This window comes from Argopecten irradians, chromosome 16 (genome assembly GCF_041381155.1).
Source record: "Argopecten irradians isolate NY chromosome 16, Ai_NY, whole genome shotgun sequence".
NCBI lineage: Eukaryota > Metazoa > Mollusca > Bivalvia > Pectinida > Pectinidae > Argopecten > Argopecten irradians.
In genome coordinates, this window is record NC_091149.1 from 5,337,143 (window position 1) to 5,362,719 (window position 25,577).

Consider the following 25,577-nt stretch of genomic DNA (forward strand, 5'->3'; position numbering starts at 1 on the left):
TTATATCATACCTGAAAGTGATCAGTTACCATGGTAACCATCAGAAAAACTTTCACATTTGTGCTCCAAATACACTTTACTTTTTGAAGAAACATCTTTTATTATTTAAATTGTAAATGGATTTTGCTGGATTGAGAATTTTGATTGTGTGAATGAAGTGTGTACATTTTTTGTAAGACCTCTTTGAGCTGTAAAGATATTTTTTCTACATATTTTAAGTGTTTTTCCAGACACGTACTGTATGTTTCTGTAAGTTTGGTATTCTGTAAGGTATAGTAATAGCTTTTACATGCAGGACTTCATAATTTGAAAATAGCTGCCACTTCCTTCTTTCATTATTTCACTTGTCTGAGAATTTCATCAACAGCAGATTAAAAATCAGAAGAAAATTTTGATGGTTTTCGTGATTATGGTTCAGACACTAAGGTACCTCGTAAAAATAACGCTTACAATGCATCTCTGTGTGCATTCCAGACAAAAACTATTAAAGAATCAGCAACAGAAAATATCAGGTGGCACGAAAATAACACAATTTGGCCTCATTTTCTGACAAAGGCATTTCGTCCCTACAAAGTTAGTTTTGATAACATGTTCTTCAATCTGAAGTAAAATTTGATAATAAGTTATAATCTAAGTAAAATTTAAATAAGATAAGATATAGTTTATATTAAATCTAAGTAAAATTTTATAATAAGATAAGATATAGTTTATAATCTTAAGTAAAATTTAAATAAGATAGATATAGTTTATATAATCTGAATAAAATTTAAATAAGATAAGATATAGTTTATATAATCTTAAGTAAAATTTAATAAGATAAGATATAGTTTATATATCTTAAGTATTAATAGATATTAGTTTATAATCTAATAAATTTAATAAGATAAGATATAGTTATATAATCTTAGTAAAATTTAAATAAGATAAGATATAGTTTATTAATCTTAAGTAAAATTTAAATAAGATAGATATAGTTATATAATCTTAAGTAAAATTTAAATAAGATAAGATATAGTTTATATAATCTTCAGTAAAATTTAAATAAGATAAGATATAGTTTATATAATCTTAAGTAAAATTTAAATAAGATAAGATATAGTTTATATAATCTGAAATAAAATTTAAATAAGATAAGATATAGTTTATATAATCTTCAGTAAAATTTAAATAAGATAAGATATAGTTTATATAGTCTGAAGTAAAATTTAAATAAGATAAGATATAGTTTATATAATCTAAAATATAAAATTTAAATGAAATAAGATGTTATTCATGTGATATTGTTTGATTAAAACAGCTTTTTAAACATAGATTGAAAAATTTCTTGAGTATTGAAATTTTTCAAATTTATTGGTAAATGAATCATGAGATTATGATTTAGTTTTTCAAGAATTTATATTAAATGAAAAATCATCCGCAAAAGTTATTGTTACGCTGATATGGCTAAGTTGAATCTTCTTTGAACCATTAAAATTTAGCAAAATTACCCTCTCTTGGGCCCCAGTAGTGTTAATGCCCTGTATGTTTAGATTAATGATGACCTCTGACCTTTGGTTACATCAGAGGAACAAGAAGGGTCAGAAACACATAACTGGCCTTAAGGGATGAGGAGAAAAACTTGCTGATGTCTCTTTTGTAAGTATGGCTAGCCAGGCAAGAAATTCATTGAACATTTTCTACTTTTATTTTCCCCATATTATGAATTGAATAACTCAAGTTCATTATTTTTTTTTCAGTATAGAAGCATCAACATTATCTTATGTATTATTCTTGGAGTCAGAAAATGAATTCTATGAAAATTAAAGTTTTATTTTTGAGCTTGTAAGCTGACAAAACTTTGAAGTGTATGGGTTATCCATCTGTATATAAACAGTAGATCTCAGCTCTTCACATGCTAATCCTGTTAACATCCAATTATTGCTACATTTTTGGAAGTGGCATGCCTAAAAAATCGCTTCCCCGCTGGATTAATGACTGACTAGCTTGATGAAAGCTACTTGATGACTTAACCTTGCTTTACTTGGTGTCAAAATCGCATTAGTTTATCTACAGACATTTTCTCTTCTCACATCTTTTCAGAGCTATGTCCTAGTTACTGTTGTCAGCCTTCAGGACTAGCCACTGGCTTATAAATATCAAATTTGTCAGTAAAATTGACTTTTTTTTATTTATTATTTTTTTTTTTCAATTTTTGTCATACAATGTGTTCGATACAAAGTTTTTAAAGAAGGGGAGATAATCAAGCACATTAATTCATAAAAACCAAGGGTCAGGTGGTCAGTCTGACTTCAGTGGTCAGTGCATGGTCAACTGGTCAGCTTTATTTCTAAGCTTCTTTACAAAACACATCTACAGGTGCATTTATTATTTACCCCTGAGAAATAATAAACTGTTCCAGAGTTCAAATATGTCTTCAGGTGTGATCTCAAGGAAATGGAGGCTTACCTATTGTCTTATAGACATTTCTAATAAGACTGGTCACCAGTCTCTAGAATATTAAAAGCATCATTAAAATTTGGCATAATCATATGTTTGATTCAAGTTTCGAACTAGGGGGAGATAATCTAGTTTTAGAACTCTGCGGAGAAAATTTTATCAATAACTCAGGGTGATAATATGTTTTGAACTAGGGGGAGATAATCTAGTATTAGAACTGCCGAGGCCAGTCTAATTTCTAATTGGTGAAAATGTGGCCTGAATCTGTCAGACATATAGGCCAGAGACTGTGGAATTTTTCCCATAGAGGCCACTGTACCTGGAAAGTTAATTAACTTTGTGGTGCATAGTACCTGGTGTGGCCTAATTAAGTTCATACCTCATTATATTTACTATATAAATGTATGGGGAACAAGACAAGCATTTTCAGATATCATGGAGATAGATGAAATATGATCTGCATATGAAATATGATGTTATCATCAGATACCACAAAAAAATACATAAACTTGGGACATTTATGCTTGTACACAAAAGTTACGCTTGTACACAAAAATTCTTTTACAAACTCAATGTTGATAAATTATGGTCCAAATGTTGGTATGATATATGACCAATTTGTAATGTAGGTGAGATATGATGAAAGTGTCAACCCCTACTGTGTGGTCTGAAATCACCGTACTGGTCAAGTCGGTGTCGGCAAACGGGACACAAGATTTATCTTTAAGTTGTCTTCTAGAATTTTGATGGCTGAAGGGATATTAATGTGTATAGCTAAAAGTATTTTGGGTCCTTTCTTTTGTGGTTTCAAGCTTTCAAAATAGTCAGTAGGTAGAACTATTTGTGGTTGTCTTTGGAACAATGTCTTCATTAATGTAGAAAAGAATTTTTTTTTATTTTATTTTCATGGTCGGTGATTTTTTCTCTGGGTACTCTGACTTTCTTCTACCATCGTTAAATGACCCTGGCTGTTTATAGGAATGTAAAACTCAATCAAATCAAGCCAAAGTTGTTCTGATGTTGCCAAACATCTTTAAGAAAAGTGACAATTGTAAAAACAAAATGCACAAAAATCTGCACATCCATGCACACTGAGGAATTATTTTTAGAAAGTTTTGTAACCGTATACTCCAAATAAAAAATGGAAAGTATACATATGAAATTTTTAATGATAGCAATATCTGTTTTGAAAATCTTGACATTTTTATCAGTGACAGTGCATGTAGCTATGTTCTCTGATAAGTGTTGTTATCTGTGTAAAAGTGAGTAAATAAGATTCAGTTTTGAGACGATTTCAATTAATATCATCTATATCGGAAAATCTATCCCAGTTTGAGTTATTTTTTTCTGAACAATTGATGCAGATTTCTATATCAGACTGTCGTCTGCTACCGAACGAAGGTCGGTATTATCTGAAGGTCAGGCTTATTATGGGGTTTACATGTATGTGGTGGGTTTTCTCTCAGAAAATTGTCTGAGCGCGGCTTTGATTTCAACAGATACATTTCTTATGTCTTGATTTTTACTTGGCATCTGTAAAAACAGAGAGGCGGTACATTGTTAAGAAATATGTTTCGGAAATAGAAAGGATGTGTGATAAAACCCCGGCCGAGACTGTTATAGCCTCGTTATTGTTTTCAGGTGTTCAAACGGACATATTTATAGCCCTTCAAAAACAGAAGAGCTCTGATTGTCTGGGGTTCCAAAGTACAATATCCATTCGCATTGTGGCACAACTTTGAAAAGAAGAAAAAAACAAACAATAAGCATATACCAGAAGTACTTTTTGCCCCAAAGGTCAAGGGTTACAAAGGTAATAGGTCAAAGGTCAAGTACTTTTCTTTCATCTTGGAGATAGGCAGATTGTTTGTGAATGAACTTCGCAGAAAAGGCACTTTGAAATAATTGTTTTTTCCTTCGCTCACCAACAATAATTTCAGTAGTTACTTCCAGATTGTCATAACGATGATACTTTAAGAGCCAGACAGACGAGGAACTAAATACGTACAGATGGTAGAATTACTAATATGATGCGTATCTCCATATTTTTGTGTTGTGTATGTTCATAAATATCACATTAGGATGTCTGAGTATACCATCTGCGTTTCACCAGGTTTTCGTATTTTCGTAGAGTTGATGTGATATGATATACTCAACGTTTATATCAAATTACGAGGGAAATGATTTCTCACTATTTCATTACGCCCCTGTAGCTATTTCATTATACCAATATAAACGAAGTGTCATTTCCAGTTCAGGACGAACCAGTTCAGCTCAATTTGCTTCCGCTGAAGATGAAACAAATTGTTGATTAGACAATGTGTTTTCGGCTGTAAAAAATGTCAAAGTTGAAACCGGAAATTCTGGCAAACTGTTACAAATGAGTGTTGAATTTCGTAGCTATGATGCGTTTACTATCGGCATAAGTTAAAGGTTGATGAAGTTGTTTACATTGAGTTTATCTCATCTGTCTTAATTTTATCAATTTGTGTATACATGTGCCTCTTCTTGTAGTACAAATTGTATGAATTAGCTGGAATGTATGGTATGAAAGATGGACCAGACACATATGTGTACACATGTTAACAGATGTGCACACATGTGTTTACAATTTTGGATCTGTCTTCAAGTTTGTCAACTCGTGTTCAAGTGGACACATTCTAACCCTGTCAACGATTTATTTGACAGTGACAGAAACATTTTAGGATTCAGGATTATGAAGACTAAGTTTAAATATTAGTTTTGTAATGACATTATTCTTTCAACTGTTGAAACAAAGGTAACTGACTCAAAGTTTTTATTTTTTGTCTGCGTCAACTCGGATAAAGGTGGACATATTTTGATGTGTCAACTGTTAAACTATAACTATGACAGACGTTTTCCTTTTCTCGAGGGCATTTCTGGAGGATGGAGCCGATTTCACAGGATGTTGTACGGTTCATGATAAATAAGTTGTGACATTTGTTCTAGCTGAAATATCTTGTGAGATTTTTTTATGACTGACAAGTGTTGTTGGATCATTAGTATAAGACCGTTATAAAAATTCCAGCACCGTAACACCACACTTACTCGACCGTGTGAACTACTTGACTATTATTACAAACTTTTTTACGCATATTCATTCAGAAATTACTATCGCTGTCTGTGGCCTATTACTGAAGAGTTAAACTATAGAAGTTCGTTCAGAAGTCATAATACTCATGGAGACTTATAAATAACTTTTTGTGGATGATATGACTTTTTGACGTAGATATACAATTCCTTGGAATTATATATACATAACACTTGGATATTCCTCAAAGTGGATTTTTGTGTACCCGCTGAAAGGCTTTTATTCGAGTTTTATGTGAGAGATATATCTAGTGTATCGTAAACACAGCCTTGTAGCGCATCCTTGGAAGCCAAACTCTTGTTTTTTTCTCTTTCGGCAAGTTTATCATTATAACAATTCTGAAGGATTCCACAGAAAAAAAACAACTTTTGTATAAAAATATTCACATGTGGATTTTTAAAAGGAAATTTTTTCTTGATGTACATTTACTTTGATAAGTTTGAGGGTTTCAAATGAAGTTGGAAATCCAAATATTTAATAGTGAAATGATACAGATCTTTGAGAGGTCTTATATTGACTTGTTTTGATTGAAGTAATGTTTTTCATGAAAAGTTTTGTTTGGTCCCAATAGCCATACCTTTTAAAAATTTTCAAGGAACATTTTTGAGGAATATTAATTTTAATCCTAGAAAAGACTTGATAATTCAGATTCTGAATTACATGTATTTGTTTATAAATGGATTTCGTCAAGGAAATCTGTGAAAAGGGATTCTTACAGACCAGATTGGTTGCTAAGGCGGCCATGACAGTTTGTGGATATGAGAATTGTTTATAGAGAGACTGACAGTTCCTTAGTTACCAATGGACTTGGGGCATCATTTGGCATTTACTTTGTTTATATAATACGGACTCATGGTGTGGAACTCTTCAACTAAAAAGGAAGCTATTTTTACGATACAGGAGTCCGAGGATTCAGAAGAATTTTTTCTTGCTGAGTAAATGTCCAGGAAAGTGTATGAAGCTTAGGAGGATAATGAATATGTGGATATATTGCATACCAAGACGTGATTTCAATTTCAGCTGAATATATTTCATATTGGAAATGTGACTTCTAATTACATGAAATATCTATTCCATGACTGGATTTTAATTTCACCTGAATATTTTTCAGCTAAGAAATACATTTACTAATTAGAAGATAACTGAATGTTAATTGGAATTCCAAATTCCCAGAGACATTGCAGGATATATTCCTCGGAACCTATATTGCTCACATGTAAAATCTACTGAATCATCTGATGCATTATAACTAAATCATTTCTGACATTTCGTCATAATGCAACATAACCAGATTTAGAAGGATGAGCGGTTGCCATAGTTACTTTGATGATACAATTCCAGGAGTTAAGGTAAAAGAAGATTTTTACCACAGACAGATTTTTTTGTCATGAAGAAGTGATTCATCATTCCTTCAGTGCAAAACTTTTTTCCTCTGTAAATTTAACGAGAAAATACAATCGGACCTGGATATTGTCTATCATTTTCTATCTGATCGACAGATGACATTTTAAATTTTCTGATGTATCCTAACGTCAACTTTAAGTAAGCCTGTAGCAACACAAATGGAGTCGATTTAGTCTATATATGTCACATCTGCGAATCGTTTGTTTCCTCCGTTACCGGTTGGGATCTATATAACTCTTGGATTTATTTCTTTTGTCTGTCAAGTTTTCCGTCTGTTATGTCGACCTACTAATTTTCATCGCCTTTTCATTATTTCAATTATCACTTCGGTTGGAGCTATTATGGAATTTATAGTGCTAAAGTGATTGAAAAAACAACTGGGAAAGAACAGCGTTAAAAGTTGTTTTTTTCTTCTAAATCTACGCAGCGTCTATAAATTTTAACAAATCCGTGCCAGGATAGGCCAAACTGGATGTGTGTAATGTCATGATGATAGAAATGTAACGCAAAACGCAGATGATTCCGATGTTTGAGGATTTTTTTTAACATCTCGATTGTTAGTAACAGACAGAAGGGATGATCTCTGCCAAGATAGGCTCTGTTGATAAACACACAACAATATAATGATGTTATCTGGTGATTTTGATATTTAAAAACTTCAAAAAATAGGTTAGGGTGACAACACGATAATCTGTGCTGCCAAAAATGATTGAAGTGAGCTAACTTTTCATATTGATAAAAACTTCCAAAATACAAGTGGATTACAGAGCAAGAACATTATTTTTATGCTATAGAAATGAAATGTCGGCTTTTCTGAATGCACTGTAGCTACGTTAATTCATGTGTTGTAGTTCAATTCCAAAGGCTCTGGTTTCTATGGTAATTCAGAAAAGGGACTGGTTGCTATGGTAAAATATCTGGATATGTCTGAATCCCATGGGCTCTTGTAACTACAGAAACATTGGAGGACCATTACAAGCCCCCAAGGGCACTGGTTACTTGGATGAATTAAGGGTTGAAGTAACACATGTACTGCACATGTGCAGCAGGTGATTAACTGTGAAGGTGTTAAGTACTGGCGTTCATGGCTGTATGAACGCTAATCCAATACAATGTGTAGGTGTTATACAATCCAGTTTTCATTACAGCTGCTGATGTGAAACCTATGTGTATTTATTTCTTTTCATAAATTTCTGCACTTTGAAGCTATACAGATGGTTTGATATCACTTTCTTTAAAGCTGCATACACAATACAATTTGTATGTTAATAAGACTTTAATCCTATAGACTTATACATATACTACCACGTGATTTGCTCTCAAAATCATCATTTCTAGGATGTAACTTTTGCTCAAAATCATCATCTGTGCAGAACAAACGTTCTTTTATCGGTGTGTAACAGACTTTTAACAGCTAGTTAACATACAAACATACTGCTGTAGATTTCAAAATCTTGATAATCTGCAGTGCTCACTACACAGGTAGATCAGTGAAGGTTTAAGTGTGAAAGGCCTTGGAGAGTCAGTAGATAAGCTGAAGAGATAAGATTTTGTCCAGGTAGTGGAGCTAGAGATGAGACTGAAGCTGTTGGGCTCTGACCAGTGAAGGTAGCTGTATAGTTTCTCTACACTAAATTCTGACTAGCTGCCAACACACATACAAATAGACCCACAGATTGGGAAAGCATTGATGAGGAAATCTGAGGTATCTACCATTTCAAAACGAGCATCAGAATGTTTGGTTGGTGCGTCAGGTTTTAAAAATTACCCAAACTTGGACGGTTCGAGGAATGCACCCCGGAAGTTTTAGACGGTATCGGGGTACAGTGATGGCGAACCACACCCCTTCCTAAAGGAGTACTTACCCATGGGCTTTGGACTGGATCCCGAGAGAGCTTGACATCATTTATCTGTGATCTTATAAACATGGAAATATGGCACAATACCAGGTAATTGGTGTAAAACATCAACCACAGTTACCACAAAAAGGAAATTTGTTAACCACAAAATACCACAAGTAGATTTGGCAAAAGTGAAAGTACAGTATAAAAATAATTTACCATGTTGAAATTTGTATCAAGAAAACCACCTAAAGGCAAAGCAGGTGGACAACAGTATTCTGATTATCACGGTCAGGAATTATTACAAGCTCCGAAAGGACACCAGACAAGGCTTTTTCGCTCGAAGGCTTCTCCCGGAATGAGAAGCCCTCCGAATTTCGATCCCGTCAAGGGGGATAAGTCTCATATACACATGTCTGATAACCAAGGAAGGGACAGTTTGGGATATAATGACGCCACCAGTGAAGGTCAGACTGAATGTGTATATGATAATCTAGACAAGGTCAAAGAAAGGTCAAGGTCACTGCAGGAAAACGGACAGGATTTTAGTTATGATTCATCTGATCTCACAAGGTCAAGGTCACCGAGCAACTTAAGTTCCGAGTCTTCACCTTACGGAAGTTTACGGAAAAAGAACGATAAACATCATGACCCGCGACGAAGCGGTCACGGTTACCGTCATGTGACTTGGAGTCCGGATGTAACCAACGGTGACAATCTTCCAATGATCAGTGAGAAGTGTGTGTTACCACCTGCAGGGAATTTACAAAGTAAATCTCCGTATAACTTGGCTACTAGGACCTATATGGCCGACGACTATGTACGCCGTAAGCCTGATCTGTCACATATACGATACACTGTCGGTAATGTGAAAGATTGCATTCAGACCGTCCCAGGGCCTAATGAACATGGGTCAGGACGGACGGTCAACATGTCGGACCAATTCAGGGGAGATAACCGTGCCTTATATAACAGACCAGCACAATCATCGTCATTGACTTCAACCGACTCAAATTTCAGTGATATTCATATAGGACCTCGGCAGTTCCCTAGGGATCTAGATCAATCCCTCGCTGACCCCTCATTGGGTGCTGATAGCGCCCCAAACTATGCATATTATACAACACTTCCGGCCAATTTTAGTATGAGATCAAACTTTGTGTTTTCCCCACGTGTTTGTAGTACACCCATAAAAGATTTATCGAAAACGAAAGATAGACCAACATTAAAAGTCATCATTCCGCCACAGGAAAGTGATCTTCTATCGACCAATCAGCAAACATTCCAAGGTCATGTGAGTAAGAAACCAACATCAGAGGGAACAGCCGTCGATGGAACCGATGAATATGACAACATCGTTACCAAGCAAGATGAAATAGATTACGGAAGAAAATCTGATGACAGTGCCAAACAGCGTGTATTTAAAACAGAAAACGTTCCTGTGATGCATCAAAATGTTACAAAAATGAAAACACAATCTGTATCATCTAAAACTAATTACCCTAGTCAGTTTAGCACTTTGCAATCAGAGACTAGTCAAAAAGATTCACGGCTTCCATCTAAACAGGCGGAAAGAATGGAACATAGTGGTCAAAAACAGGTTCGGAGAGGATTTCCGAGGCTTTTTCTCCCAAAAGAGAAATCTTGGACTAAAACCCATTCGGAAAGTCACATGGAACCGGTTGCCATGACAACTAGTATCCATGGTCACCCATCAGTGAGTGGTCATCCCACAACGGGGACGACCACAACCATGGAGTCTCGGACAGGATTTCCGGACAGAAAGGACAGATCATATCAGTATTATGACAGTTTAGTGAAAGCTCCTAAGATAATTACGGAGCCAAAAAAATTGGAAACTGGACCAATTTTGTATCAACAAATACGAAAAAGCCTGGAACAGCAAGGTCATGGAGGTTACACAGGGGGGAGGTACATGGAACAGCCAACTAGTCAAGCTCCTCAAGAGGGACTTGTAAATAAGGGAGGTTATTCTGATGGGAGGCAAATGGAACAGCGTTCACACCAAGTAAGTTGGGCATGCGATATGTAAATTGAGTTGCAAAGGGAGTTAACAAGATGGATGTTATTATTGCTTCCTGTAAAGGGAGATAACTAGATGTGTTCTGAAGTCTCTGTAAAGGGAGGTAATTGGATGGATGTTGCTATAGTTTCATGCAAGGAGAGATAACTCTAAACAGTTTTTGAGTATGTTCGAAAGGTTATTGGATATATTTATGAAAAAACAACACAAACCTATTTTGGTGGAAACTATATATAGATTCAACTTCTCATATTGCACATTATTATAAATAAGATCAGTCAGAATGATAATGCTTGAATTTTGAGCAGGGATGGTGGACAATACTTAAAATATGAGGAACATTTACAGACACTTTATTGGACAAGAATTATTGTCTCTAGTTAATGAAATCTCAGCCTAACTTTGAAGCCCCACCCCACCTCCTCTGCCTCTTAAAAGAGATGAACCTCCTTCACACAGTACATCTAGTGTCCCTTGAAGTAATGACCAATTGAAAAACTCATATGATGTTAAGTATTTCCTGAAGTGGTTGATCTCATTGAAAAAGGCAATGGCCATAGCGACTGCTTTACCGAGGAACTGGGTGGTCACAAAACTTTATAGGCTAAAATAGGGAACTGGGTATAGGGATGGGATTCAAGGGGATGGATAGGGGTCAGTGGGCTAAAATAGGTATCTGGGTATATAGAATGAGGGGCCAAGGATTAATAGGTACTATATCCGGGGGACCTCAATTTCACTTACATGAAAACTGTGTAAGTTTCTCTATTTTATTTCTTTTGTAAATCAATAAATAACTTGCTCTGTGCAGTAACTTTGTGAATTGTGAAAGATTAGCCCAAATCTGATTCATTTTTCAAATGTATTAACCACCCTTGCCGCTTATTGGGTCAAATATATGGTAGATATATTCAGAAGGGGTTAGGGGTTCAGATCTAGGGTGGAAGATTATAAGTATGAATTTCAGTGATATACCTTAAATTGGGATGGGGATTAGGGTAAGGGCTGATGCTGAGAGGGTGGGGGTGAAAGTTGATGCTAATGCTGAGAGGGTGGGGATGGGGGTGAGGGTTGATGCTGATGCTTTGAGGGTGGGGATGGGAATGTGGATGAGAGTTGATGCTGATGCTGAGAGGGTGGGAGAGGATGGTAGGATGTAAGAGGAATCAGTTTAGGAAACAATGTTGTTGATGGTGATGCAGGGGGTCAGTTATAATGAGGACCAGTTCCTGGTTCAGATATGATCTATATCTGTAATCTTACTACATGTAGGTATCTGTCCATCAGTGCTCTACATGGGGCCTACATACCACACATGTAGTAGTACATATACCTACCACCTGTCAGGGGCCAGATTGTTCCCAGATCAAAACAATAACAAACTCGCCATATTATAGGCCAAACTAGGTATAGAAAGTAGATGTTGGGGTTGATATTCTTTCTAATGGAGTCTTTTATGTATCCGGGTCCATAAGCCAAACTAGGTATAGAAAGTAGATGTTGGATTAAATTTTTCTAATTGAGTCTTTTATGTATTTGAGTCCATAAGCCAAACTAGGAATAGAAAATAGAAGTTAGAGTTGATATTCTCTTTAATTTATTCTATTTTGTGGTGGGGTCTGTAGGCCAAAAAGTAGCCCAAATATTGAGTCTGAACGCAGAATAGGGTCTAACCTTAGACGGATAAGAAATGGATTGATTTTGTGTCCATGACTTGGACAGTTAGGGTCAATTTAGTGTTTGATTGGCAGGCAGTCTTTGGCCTGAGAGACTGTAGATCAGGCCAGGCCAACAAGAGAACTATTTAGGGTAGATTTTTGTAACTGCAGATTCGGTCCCTTTGGGGACTGTATATAGCAAGGCAGGTAAATTGATTCATTTACCTCAAAGACACATTTACACTCTTCTAAATCAAAGAGTAGACCAGTTCATTATATAATTTCAGGGGTGAATGAGTCAAGGCTGGTTTTCTGGCTAATTGGGGTCTTTGGTCAGTGGGACTGTGGACCAGGTTAGACACAGAAGACAAAGGTTAGGGCTGATTTGGGGTTTGATGGTGTCCTTTTTGATCTAGAGACATATAAGATTCTGAAGATTATTTCTGTGGTTCTGTGTGTCTCCAGGCAGCTAGTTACTGAGTACAACTGGTGGACTTGTAGGTGTATGTACATCTGTATGAAATGATGAAAGGAGTCTGATGTTGTTACTCTGTGATCAGACATAAACATGTCTTATTTACCTGATAATGAACATACCAAAGGTCTATATATACAAATATATGTTATTGGTAGAGAGGGGGGTATGGAGGGGAGGGGATCTCAAAGAGAGGGGGGGGGGGGTCTTTTTACGAAATCTAAAAAATAATAACCCAAAAGAAATGTAGGTCCGTTTTTGTTTTTCTCACAGGCACCCTGGAATTCCGGGACCCACAAAGTCAGATACGGACCAAAACAACTTGAGCGGTCAACAAGACCTGACCCTACAAAACAAGCTCACATGGAAACTATGGCCTAACTTTGTGAATTGTGAAAAGATTAGCCCAAATCTGATTCATTTTTCAAATGTATTGGCTGCCCCTTGCCGCTTATTGGGTCAAATATATGGTAGATATATTCAGAAGGGGGTTAGGGGGTTCAGATCTAGGGTGGAAGATTATAAGTATGAATTTCAGTGATATACCTTAAAAACAGAACTGGGGATTAGGGTAAGGGCTGATGCTGAGAGGGTGGGGGTGTGAAAGTTGATGCTAATGCTGAGAGAGGGTGGGGATGTGGGAGTGAGGGTTGAATTGCTGATGCTTTGTAGCGGTCGCGGGATGGGAATGTAGGTGTGAGAGTTGATGCTGGATGCTGAGAGGGGGTGGGAGTGGATGGCTAGCGATGTAAGCTGGAATCAGTTTAGGAAACTACATGTTGATGATGTGATAATCTGGAAGCATTCGAAAGCAGTGGGATTGGTCAGTTATAATGAGGACCAGTTAATGGGTTCAAGATGATGGATTCTTTATATTATAAACCTCTGTAATCTTACTACAAGTAGGGATCTGTCCCATCAGTGCTCTACATGGGCGACTACATACATATACACTTGTAGTAGCCCAACTAGTACCTACCACCCTAGTTTCAGGGGCAGCATTGTTATCCCAGATCAAAAACAATAACAAACTGGTCCATGATTTATAGGCCAAACTAGGAGTCTTTTATGTATCCGGTCCCAAAGCCAAACAAGGTAGATAAAGAGCAGATGTTGGATAAATTCTTTCGTAATTGCAGTCCTTTTATAGTATCCGGAGGTCCCTAAGACCAAACTAGGAATAGAAAATAGAAGTCAGGAGTTGAATATTCTACTTTTATTAGATTCGACTTTTGTGGAGTGGGGGTCTCGTAGGCCAAAAAAGTAGCCCAGAATATTGAGTCTGAACGCAAGACATAAGGGTCTAAGCCTATAGACGAGTAATAAGAAAATGCGATTGAGTTTTTTTTGGTCCGTGATCCGATGGACTTGACAGTGGGTTCCAATTTAGTGTTGAAGTTGGGCAGGCACGAGTTCGTTTGGTCTGTGAGACGTGTAGTATCAGGCTATGGCCAACATACTGGAGAACTATTGCAGGGCTTAGATTTTATGAGGGCGCAGATAATCGGTCGCTTGCTGGACTGTAACGCACTACGCTCTGGACAGGTGCTATTAGATTATTAGATTGTACTCCAAAGGGCACATTTACACTCTGTATCTATACTTAAAGAGTAGAACTAGTTTGCACTTAGTATATTTCAGTAGCGTCGTACACGGTGTACATGAGGCATCGAGCCCGAGAGGCTTTTCTGAGCTATAATGTAGATCGGTCTTCGGATTCTAGTGGGACTGTGGCTACCAGTGTTAGATCAACTGCTACGACAATGGTTAGGGTTGATTTGGGTTATTGATGGTCGTCTTTGGTTGATCTACGACGCTACATTATAAGTATTTCTGAAGACTTATTTCTGTAGGTTCTGTGTCTGTAGTCTCCATAGAATAACTATGTTACTGATGTACATACTGGTGAACTTGTAGGTGTATGCAGACAATCTGTATGGAATTGGATGAAAGGCAGGCTGATGTTTGTTCACTATGTGCATTCAGACATATAAACAAGTCTTATTTACAGATAAAGACCAAACAAAGGTCAAAGGTCTATATATACAATATCTGTTATTAGGTAGAGAGGGAGCGGGGTGAGGGAAATCTAAAGCTAGGGAGGAGAGGTCACAAAGAAAAGGGGGGCCTGGAGGAGAAGGGGGACATACCAAAGGTCTATATATACTAAATAATATTTATTGGTAGAGAGGGGGAGTGATGAGGGATCATAAAGAGGGAGGGAGAGGGTCCAAAACAGGGGGGCTGGAGGAGAGGCGGACCTACCAAAGGTCTATATATACCAAATAAATGTTATTGGAAGATGAGAAGGGGAGTAATGGAGGGATCTTAAAGATCAGGGGGAAGGGCGTCACAAAGAAAAAGGGTGCTGGAGGAGAGGGGACATACCAAAGGTCTATATATACAATATAATATGATATTTGGTAGAGAGGGGAGCGGGTGTTATGGTAGGTCTAAAAGAGAGGGGATAATTCGTCACAAGAGACCGGGGGCCTGGAGGAGAGGGGACATCCAAAGGTCTATTATACAAATAATGTTATTGTAGAAAGGGGGTATGGAGGATCTTACAAAGAGAGGGGGAAGGGTCACATTTACAGGGGGGCTGTAGAGAGGGGACAACCCAAAGGGCTATATATAGTATATGTTATAGGAAGAGAGTGGAGGGGAATGGCGGGGAGGAGATATCAAAGAGAGGGGGACGGGGTAACAAAGAGAGGAGGGGGCCTTCTCTTAAAGACTGGAAGAGGGGGCTGGAGGGGATGAGGGTCACTTTAATGGCTGGAGTGAGGGGCCTGGATAGAACAGGGGGTTGTTTTAAAGACTTAGCAAAGGACAATGAGTGGGGTGGGGGTTGGGTGAGGGGAGGGGTGTGTAAGAGGAAGTGGTCCCAAGGACAATTGGACTCTAAATCTAGTATCTTTAACAACATCTACAAACTATGAGTACAAAACTTTCTGGGTTTACCCCTTTTGTGAGAAGACATAGAGAGGTCTGCTTGGCGGTAACAGATGTCAAAGTGTCAGTTGGGATCACAGTAATCAACGGAGGGTCAGCTGGGTGTCACCGTATCAAGGGATCAAGCTGGGGTCCTCGAGTATTCAAGAGGATCAGCTGGGATCTACAGTTGTCCCAAAAAAAAAGGGTTCAACAGACGAGAGATCATCATATCAAATATAAAAGTGAACTATATTTTCTACGATAATACAATATTCGAGAGTACCTTAATGTCCTTTTTATATTGTTTGGTTAAGGACTTTCTCCTCTCATTATTTTGGATAGATTAAAACAGAATGCTTACCAATGTGGCACTTGCGACGTTTTTAAAACATTTTTCAGTTTTGCAAAAGACGCAATGGATAGAAGATTAATCAAGAATAAATAAAAATTATTATCAATCTCGATAGAGTTTATCTTTAGCAAACAAGTTGATGGTCTGCCGATCATGAGCGGAATTACAAGATGTTCTTATCCCTCGTGATTTATCTCGACTTTGTGAAGAGTATATCCTCTCCTCATATTCAGTGTGGTCTTCTCCTTTCCAAGATTGAATCGACAGCTAAGGGCTCTATTAGTCTGTACGTGAGGTTAATAAACTGTAAAGGAATTGTCTCCCATCACTGACAATTTCCACTGGAATTATTTCCCTCACTCGAGATGAAATTCAGCTTCACACTTAGACCTGTCCGTAAAATATTAAGGCTTTTTGAATTTCTGGTTTTATTTTTCCCTATCTTATAGACTCAACAAAATATATTAAAAAAAAAAAGAAAAAAACTCAAAGCTCAATCATTTAGGCAGACTTAAGCCAGACCTAAGAATCACTTATGATATTCGAGTGGGATAGAATATAAACAGGTGGGTTGTACGCGCCGCTTATTTAAAGAACTTTAAAAGTACAAGACTTGCGCTCAGGGACAGATGAAGTTCTTAATCCATTGTCTCTCAAACTTTTCTGTGGTTAGTGCACAAAGAAATATGGCTTTCACTAGACTAAACAGGCGCCTCTTTTCCGTCCCCCAGTCTTCCCTCTCAAAACAATCTCTGGTATCCAACCGACTTAAATACAGTCCTGCAATTAATTTGGCCATGATTGAGATCAGACAGAAGACTTTGGGCGGTTGGTGCTTATTCATGTTTTAGCTATCTAGACGACCAACCCTATCACCTATACCAGTACAATGCTCAAAAAACATGGAAAAATATTCCTGCAGTCACTCATGGTGTTTATGTTCATCGTTTCACGAACGCAGAATGGGTGCGGATTTGACCAGACTAGGCTTTTTAAACATTCTCTGATCACAACTGTTAGCACAGAAATTTCTATGTGCTTGGCTAATTCTCACCAAATTTAGCGTCTTGTGTTTCTAAAGACTTTCAAGTGGGAATCGAGTTGCCGTGACCTATAAATAGAATCCTGTATGTCATATTTCACATGGGATCATAATATGTTTACATGGCCGCTACATCCATTCCTATACTAAGATAAACCATTAATTTACTCTCATATATTTCTGAGGGGCAAGGACAGATTATATTTGGTGGGGTGAAGGGACAGATTATTACAAATGCACAAATTTTTGTTATACTTTGATTTTTGTGAGAATTTCATATCATTGTTACGTTGTTGTTTCTACGAAAAAACGCAAATATGTCCTCCCATCCTTTCCTTTTCTTGGACGTGTGAGACCTGTACTCTGTACCCCTCCTCTTGTCCGTTCCTCGTCACCGCCTTTGGTACATCGCATCTTTCTGTCCTTTCCGGTTTTGGCCGGTTATGATCTCCTACGTCCCTGCTCACTCACATACCTCGAGCTCCCATACTGCCATGATATATATATTAGATCAAGAAGCGCTAACATTTACGTCTAAGCAGACAAGATAATATGATTTTCTTGTCCTTTTTCCAATTCTTTGTTAAGATTATTCCGTTTAAGTAATTTTTGCATAAAGATGAGTGATTTCTTAAGCCCATAGATTTTGTCTCAGTTTTATTTTAAGTTTGAACTGTTGTATGCTATAACACAAATGCACACAACATAATGACTTAATCGTCTTGCAGTGTTGTCCTGACTTAATCAAGAACAGTAATATTTTCTGCGCCCACCTTCAGAAGAAACGGTGGGACACTTTTACGCAGTTAGTCATGTTCTTTATGTAACGCTCTATGGCTACTTCTCATACATCGCACCATGGCTAACATGATGGGGATCCTCTACATAGGTACTACAGAAAATCGAGACAATCTAAAGTAATTCAATTGAATGAGAGAAAATCTAAAGCCGATCACAAACTCTCTTGCATTCACAAGAGTCATTACAATATCCACTGGCTCTCCATTTGCAAGTAAATACTCACTACAAAATGATTTGAGGCAAAAAACAAACAGATCGTTACAAATACATAAAATATGTATGTGTTTGTAATGCTAATTATTCATAATGATGAACGTTCTTACTTCACAGCGTCCTCTTATCATTTGGGCTAGAATCTTGGTTTATCATAATGTCCAAAGAGTTTTTTTACCTCAATCATTTCACCATGTATAAAAAGTAGAAAGCACCAGCATACAGAGGATGTATTCATTTTTTTTTACTACATTACCATGCATATTCTTATTTTTTTTTGGGGCGGGGGGGGGGGAGGCGGGCTCTTAATAAATGACACAAAATACAACCACTAAATAGAAGTGAAATAAATCACATACCAGTTTACATGGTAACCCCCCCATCACACTCTTATCCCCATCCTTTTTTTCCCCCTGAAATTCAAGCTCTACTTCTTTAAAGACAATTTCTTGAATATACTGCAGCATATCTCCAAAACACTCCAAAAGAACCATTCTTCTCTTGACTCATATACAAAGCCAGTATATCATTTTTTACCAATAATACCCTATATAATTCATTTGAACTCTTTTTAATTCAGACTACAACAGTCCAGTTATAAATTTTCAGTTCCAGGGTTGGCATGAGTTAATATGCGTTTTAAGCAAAATGCGAACCATAAAAACTAACTGACCCTTAATTCATAGGTTTTTTATAGTACATTCGGTATATTTGTGTTAATCATCTGCTTGCCTTAATTTAGAAACACCACAAGTATTGCTTTCATTGCCTAACGGTATTTCGTTTGTCATTTATCGATCATTATAATGATTTCTATTAACATATACTGGTGAGAGTTTCTCGCTTCGGAGAAAAAAATAAATAGTTCTAAGTGCAATCGTGCATGTAGTTTCTGGGTTGTGCATGTTGGATCGAATGTTATCTGGTAGTCAGGGTCTGGTAAATAGTTTTACAGATTACGGGTGAGAAACACTAAGCATTTCATTGCAGTGACATATTGACGTTTTCTTTAGAACCTGGCACAAACATGCAAGAGACTCATGTTGCATATCGCATAATAAAACAAGCATTCCAATGACACTGACTGTATATCGAGAATATGCAAATGATTGTGAAGTATGAATTATCTGACACCCATGCAGAAAAAAACATGCAGACAAAAGACTCAGATTCTTAATCTATATACGATGCCGAAAAGACACACCTGCGAAAGATAAACTGGAAAAAAAAAAATATTTGTCTTGTATGACGTGAAAATATTATGGATCAATTCAGCATCATATCATTTTTGAGGAAAATCTGATCAACAAATGGTGGTCATGCAGTCTAGATGTTTATTGCACTCTTAAAACTTCTAAATGTTGACAAATCTCAATTAAAAGCAAGGAAGCGGAGAGAGAGATGTAATTTATTGGTGTATAGTTGTGTTTTTTTTTTTAAACTTTTTTTTTGGTGGTGGTTGGGGGGGTGGGGGGGGGCTGGAGGGTATAATTATCTCACCTCTGCTTAGATGACGCACATGGTTGACTTGCGGTAGGTTTTTTTTATTAATTGTTGGGGATCTTGTATATTTTCTCAATCATGATGAGGGCCAAGAATTTTGCCAAGTATATTTATATACATAACCAAAGAGATATTTGGTTAAATGAAGCGTGGCTGGCTTTGTGGTTTGATGAACATCTCTATACCAGATGTAATTACACAGATTCACACCCCACTGGGAGAAAGCAATTCCTCTTCCCCTAGAGAGCTCCAAAAATTACGACTCTACTAAAAAATATATGATGGAATTCTCATTAATAACATAGGATTTATGTCTTTCAAAGCCTTCAAGATAGCACTTAATTTTATCAGAAAAACAATGTTATTGGCCAATTTTAGTCTCTCGTAAGATTTGTGAAACATTATGAATTAGTCGATAATTCTTGTGATTTAATAATAATAAGAGAATTTTTCGTTTTTCACCAACATCTTTATATGTTTGAATTAGACTTCCATAATTTTTTTCATTATGCAGAAAGTACATCTATAGAGATAATGATCTTTAAATAGAGATTTAATTGAATTAAAATTGAGTTTTTGTTTTGTCATAAACAGATTGACCTTTTAGAATCTTGTATAACCTTGAATGACCTCAGATGACTATGACCTTGCAATGACACCTTTAGTTCAGTAGGACATTCGAAGATACTCATATTTTCAAGAGAAGCTTATCTCAAAAGTTAATCATATTTTTTTCAATACTTTTTTGTCTGTCTTTTTTTTTTTGTTGTTTGAAGGAAGACAATCAAAATGTTTCTAACATTGTGTTGTAAAATATTTTGGCTGGAATTAGATTCTATAAATATGTGTGCTACATTCAGTTGAACTGAATCAAGCTTGCTATTAAATAAGATTGGTATATCACTTGTTCACAATCAAGAGTCAATTAAAAGGGAATTTCATTTCTAATTGAAACATTTTTGGTAGAATGTATTTTTAATGTACCAGGCCGTCTTCTCACTCTAAGGGGAAACAGTTACATTTTGTGAGTTCATATATTGATGAAAGGCATTGCAAGAGATTTTATGGCCTTTCTGTGCTAAAGACAGATCATCAGTAGCCAAAGCATTGGAGCTCTCCTCTAAGTGAAGGTAAAATATACACCTTGAAGTTATTTTGGGTAACAGAAGGAAATAGTAAGTGCTATATGATGAATGCATGCATAACATGTTTATGTACATAATGGCAAATTAGGCTTTCTTGTTGTGGCAGCTGTCTGCTAGTTTGTTTTACTTTACCTGGGGATTTAGGTGATTTTTATGTTGTTGTTTTGATCTTTGTGATTTTTTTCCTCCACATACCTATTGAAATTTGTGAATGACTTAGGGAGGGTATTTTAATAAAGCTTTTACTGGATAGTAACATAAATTATCACAAATGACTTTAAGATATCCAAATAATTACTAGTACTCATCCTTAATTATAATAAATAGTGATTGCCACTCTTGCAGCATGAATTTTTTCGCAAACTGTTAAAATTTTTGGCATGAACATTCATTTTTTAAAACTTTCAAAAAAATCGTAAATAAAGAGATTATGATTAATATGCTCGCGTTACTTAAATATTTTAATACATGCACCACAAACTTCAACTCGTGAGGAAATAATTAGTCATTGTTAACATTTTAAAATCTTAAATATGTACTAAAAAAAAATATTCAAGTCAATATTGAATATTGCCAAACCCCGGGATAGTTCAATATTTTAAAAATGCACGCAACGAACTTTGTAAGACATTTTTTTAGCAAAGCATTGGGAGCTCTCCTCTCAGTGAAGGTAAAAATACACCTTGAAGTATTTTGGGAATCAGAAATTAAGTTTTGTGAATGCAGCATAACATGTTTATGTAATAATGGCAAATTGGCTTCTTGTTGTGGCAGCTGTCTGCTAGTTTGTTTATTTCCGGAGATTTAGGTGATTTTTATGTTGTTGTTTTTTTCTTTGTGATTTTTTTTCCACATACCTATTGAAATATGTGAATGACTTAGGGAGGTACTTATCATAAGCTTTTACTGGATAGTAACATAAATTATCACAAATGACTGAAGATAACCATAATTACTAGTATATTCATAATGGTAATAAATAGTGATTGCCCCTGCAGCATGAATTTTTTCAAACCAATAAAATTTTGGATGAAATTATTTTTAAAACTTTCAAAAAATCTAAAAAAAGATATGATTAATATGCAGGTTACTTAAATATTTTAATACTGGCACACAAACTTCAACTCTTGAGGAAATTAGATTGTTTTAAAATCTTAAAATGTATAAAAAAATATTCAAGTCAATTTGAATATGCAAACCCTGGGATAGTTGATTATTTTAAAATGCACCAACCAGAACTTTGTTTGTAACATTTTTATTTGCCCACTTTCATTTAGGTTTGAGTAAACAAAATTATTTACAATTGTCTAAATTTTGGCCGCATTGGTATATGTGTAACTTCACGTTGAATGCTTTGAGAGCTTAATTGATATAGCTGTAGGTTCTATCTCATGTTCTTCACACACAACAGGAAGTAGATTTGAGCATCAGTTGGTGAGAATTCCCGAACCTGTAATTGAAACATAAGGTTGAAATATTTCACAAGTGTTTTCCGTCGATTTTTACAAGCATTTGGGATAGATTCCACTCCTCGAAAACGGTACAGAATCTATTTTTACCTTACATAATGGATGGGTGCGATCTTAAGAGGAATCTCTCCTGTCCAAAAGCTTTATATTTATACAACTGTCTGGAATTGATGCAAGAGTCTGCATGACTCAGAGTAATTAACGACCCCTTTCTCTCTGTAAAGAGCTACTTTCCGTAATTGAATGGAGGTATTAGATAATACAGATTGTATATAGATTTATTCAGAGGTACTACACTAAAGCTGGTACTAAAATGTCAGTTCTGAACCTGCACAGGAAAGTGGAACAGATCCCTATCCAAAATTACTGTAGCCATTTGAACAATAAAATTCAGATTTAACATGTCATGCATTTGAGCGTATCAGCATAAGACTGCAAAAACAACTTCAGAACAACCTGCTATCAGTTTCAGTGTTTAAATAAAACTGTTTAACATTTTAAAGCGGTTCTGTTAGCCAGCCCTATCGGCAATCCAGATCTTCAAAATTAGACAACTCATTTTCCACCAATAGATATAGGCTTGAATAGGAAAACTTATCAAAGGGGAGAGGGGGGAGGGGGAATAAATCATCTATTTTGATATTTGATTTTTTTCTTTTTCTTTTTTTTTTTCTGAAATCTTTTGTGATTCATCTGTTTTATTTTGTGAAAGTGCATTTATATTTTGATTAAGTTAAAAGCTGTTTATAGGTGCAATATTTTATGATGATAATGTTTAAAGAACAGAGATATTATGATTGATGATCATTCATAAAAGAAAACATGATAAGATTTGTTAATTTACTTAATAAAATTTGAATTCTAGCTTAAAAAGAAACTATATTTGTTCTTTTTATGTGTACACATCTGAGGAGAGGAATTTTTCACAAGCCAAGGGAGATAACTTGTACACTTCTGTTGAACTTTCCTGCTGGGCTGACATTTCTCTCTGTAGATTGCATGTATCTTGCTAGATTTACTAAGATTATTAAAGGGGAAAATACTGACATATGTAATAAGTATTATAAATTCAAAGCTAGGGTGTGTGGGAGAAATTTATGCATAAAGTAAGCAAGATCAAAGATTGTTCTGCTGACGATAATTAAGTATAGGGCGCCGAAGATAGCTTATATATCCTAACATTCGTTGTATCATATTTAACTAAGATAAGAGACTGGCCTTATACCTGTGGATTACATTAGGCATACCTGTGTAGCTATATAACATTCAAAAGTGTACCGATAGTGAGCGTACCTGTCGCATAATATTGTAATTAGTGTGTGACCTAGAAAAGGTGTTTAGGCCCCATTGGGGGTAAACGTTGAATTATTTTGATAATAAAATCAATAATTGATTTGTCACTTGCTATTGATTTTTGCGTTTGAGTTTCCCAGATAGATAGGGAGAGAGAGTGTTACCGTTAAGGTAGGCTCTGTTTTACCTGTAGGGCAGGTGAGATAACGACATTGGGACAGGTAACGATACAGGTATTGTTCTACATATCCCTGTATCCTGTTGTAACTGATGGTAGTATTACAAGATGTCATGTCAGAGATGCAGATAAAAATAATTATCTTTCCACATTTCCAACATTGATTGATGCATGTGTTAGTGTGTGGAATATTCAGCTGATCAGAATTGGTGTCGGCGGTGGGATTGTGTCCCACGGCGTCCTTTCTTGTGTCACCTTGGCCGGTGTCCCCTAAACGGTGTACCTGGGTACCTCGGTAAACGGAGATTTTCAATAATATCTACCCCTGGTTTACTTCAAATCATTCCCTGTTTGTGTCACGGCAACTAAAGTACACAAGAATCGCTTTGAGCTTGATGATCATGGAAAGTTGAGATTTTTTTCTGTGGATTTGTGTACAGAATGTAAACACTGTGGTTTGTATGTGGATCTATTACTAAATTAACGATATACAAAATGACTCGGGCATACCTGGCTAAGGTATACGGAAGGTGTTAACGAGGTCAAGTCTCCGAAAAAAAATTTTACCTGGAAGAAATTTACAGCTGGATGGAAATTGTTACCAAGTGTTTTCATGTTTAGGTTTTCGGGTTTGGATGTGAGAGTTATAACACAGGTGGAATTAGTTAGAGGAAAATTAGCGAAGCCTGAAACAAAATTCTCCTAACGGATGTACAGTGTATAGGAGCCGGTGTAGAAGGCTGTGTGTAAGCCACAGGGAGGGGCAGAGGCGCCCAGTGTAGGGATCACCTCGGGGAAAGGTCAGAGGTCACGGAGGATCACACCCCCCTGACATGGCGGGATGTTTCTCCTGTGGGGGGAAGAAGGCAAAGAAAGAACAAGAAAAGGTGGGTCAAAGGTGTAAATATCACAGGTGTGTTTTGGTCGTTAAAATTTGTTATTCATTGTATTGTGTATTTGTATGAACGATGTTATCCAAGTTGTTAGATTATTCAGCAGGTAAAAACTTAATAAAACTGGTGTCTTATTAAGAGGAAACATCTGATGCAATATTCATTTATGTATACATGCATATCTCATGTTCATCTGTGTATTGCACCTATGTATCTCAAATGTGCATCATACCTGTACCACTCACCTGTATATTTCACAGGTGATATAACACCTGTATTTTATGCAGGTGAGACATATGTTAACAAGAATCCATATTTATGCTATATTTTACTCTGTACTAGAATACAGAAATCAGTATTAGGTTACTAGTATATGGAACAGTATATACTATCTGTTGTTACGTAATAGAACAATAGAAATTGGCTCAGGTGTGTAGATCTCAGACTAGGGGTTAAGTTATAGGATGCTTGTTATCTATATTGGACAGGTATGTCTATATACACGTGTACATGTATAAATGCAGGTACACAGGTACAGGTATATTATAAATAAATTTACATGTCAAATGAGAAACCAACCCAGTGATTCACATGTCAAATCGGGCTTTTCACATGTCAGATATCTGGAGGTTGTGAAATTCAGTTGTCAAGCTGAAGTCAATTTAAGGTTCTGAGTCAGAAAAACCAAGCTGTGGTTTTTGCCTGCCAAATCAGAAACCAAGATTGTAGTTCATTTATCAAGCCAAAATCTAAGGTTATTGGTCACTTGTCAAGTCAGCAA

General features: G+C 36.2%; 1 protein-coding gene across 21 annotated transcripts in view; it reads left to right on the forward strand.

Annotated features, from left to right (window-relative positions):
* Nucleotides 1–25,577, forward strand: part of LOC138310935 (tensin-3-like) — a 329,375-nt gene that overhangs the window by 180,775 nt on the left and 123,023 nt on the right. The window contains exon 1 of one of the 21 annotated variants that reach the window (XM_069252281.1): nucleotides 8,527–10,822. The exons of 19 other annotated variants lie outside the window; for them this stretch is intronic. In XM_069252281.1, coding sequence (XP_069108382.1) covers nucleotides 9,014–10,822 — 1,809 coding nt within the window. In that variant the 5' untranslated portion in view covers nucleotides 8,527–9,013. Of the gene's footprint in view, nucleotides 1–8,526; nucleotides 10,823–24,140; nucleotides 24,791–25,577 lie in introns of those variants that run through there. One more of the 21 variants, XM_069252288.1, reaches the window with a different exon arrangement.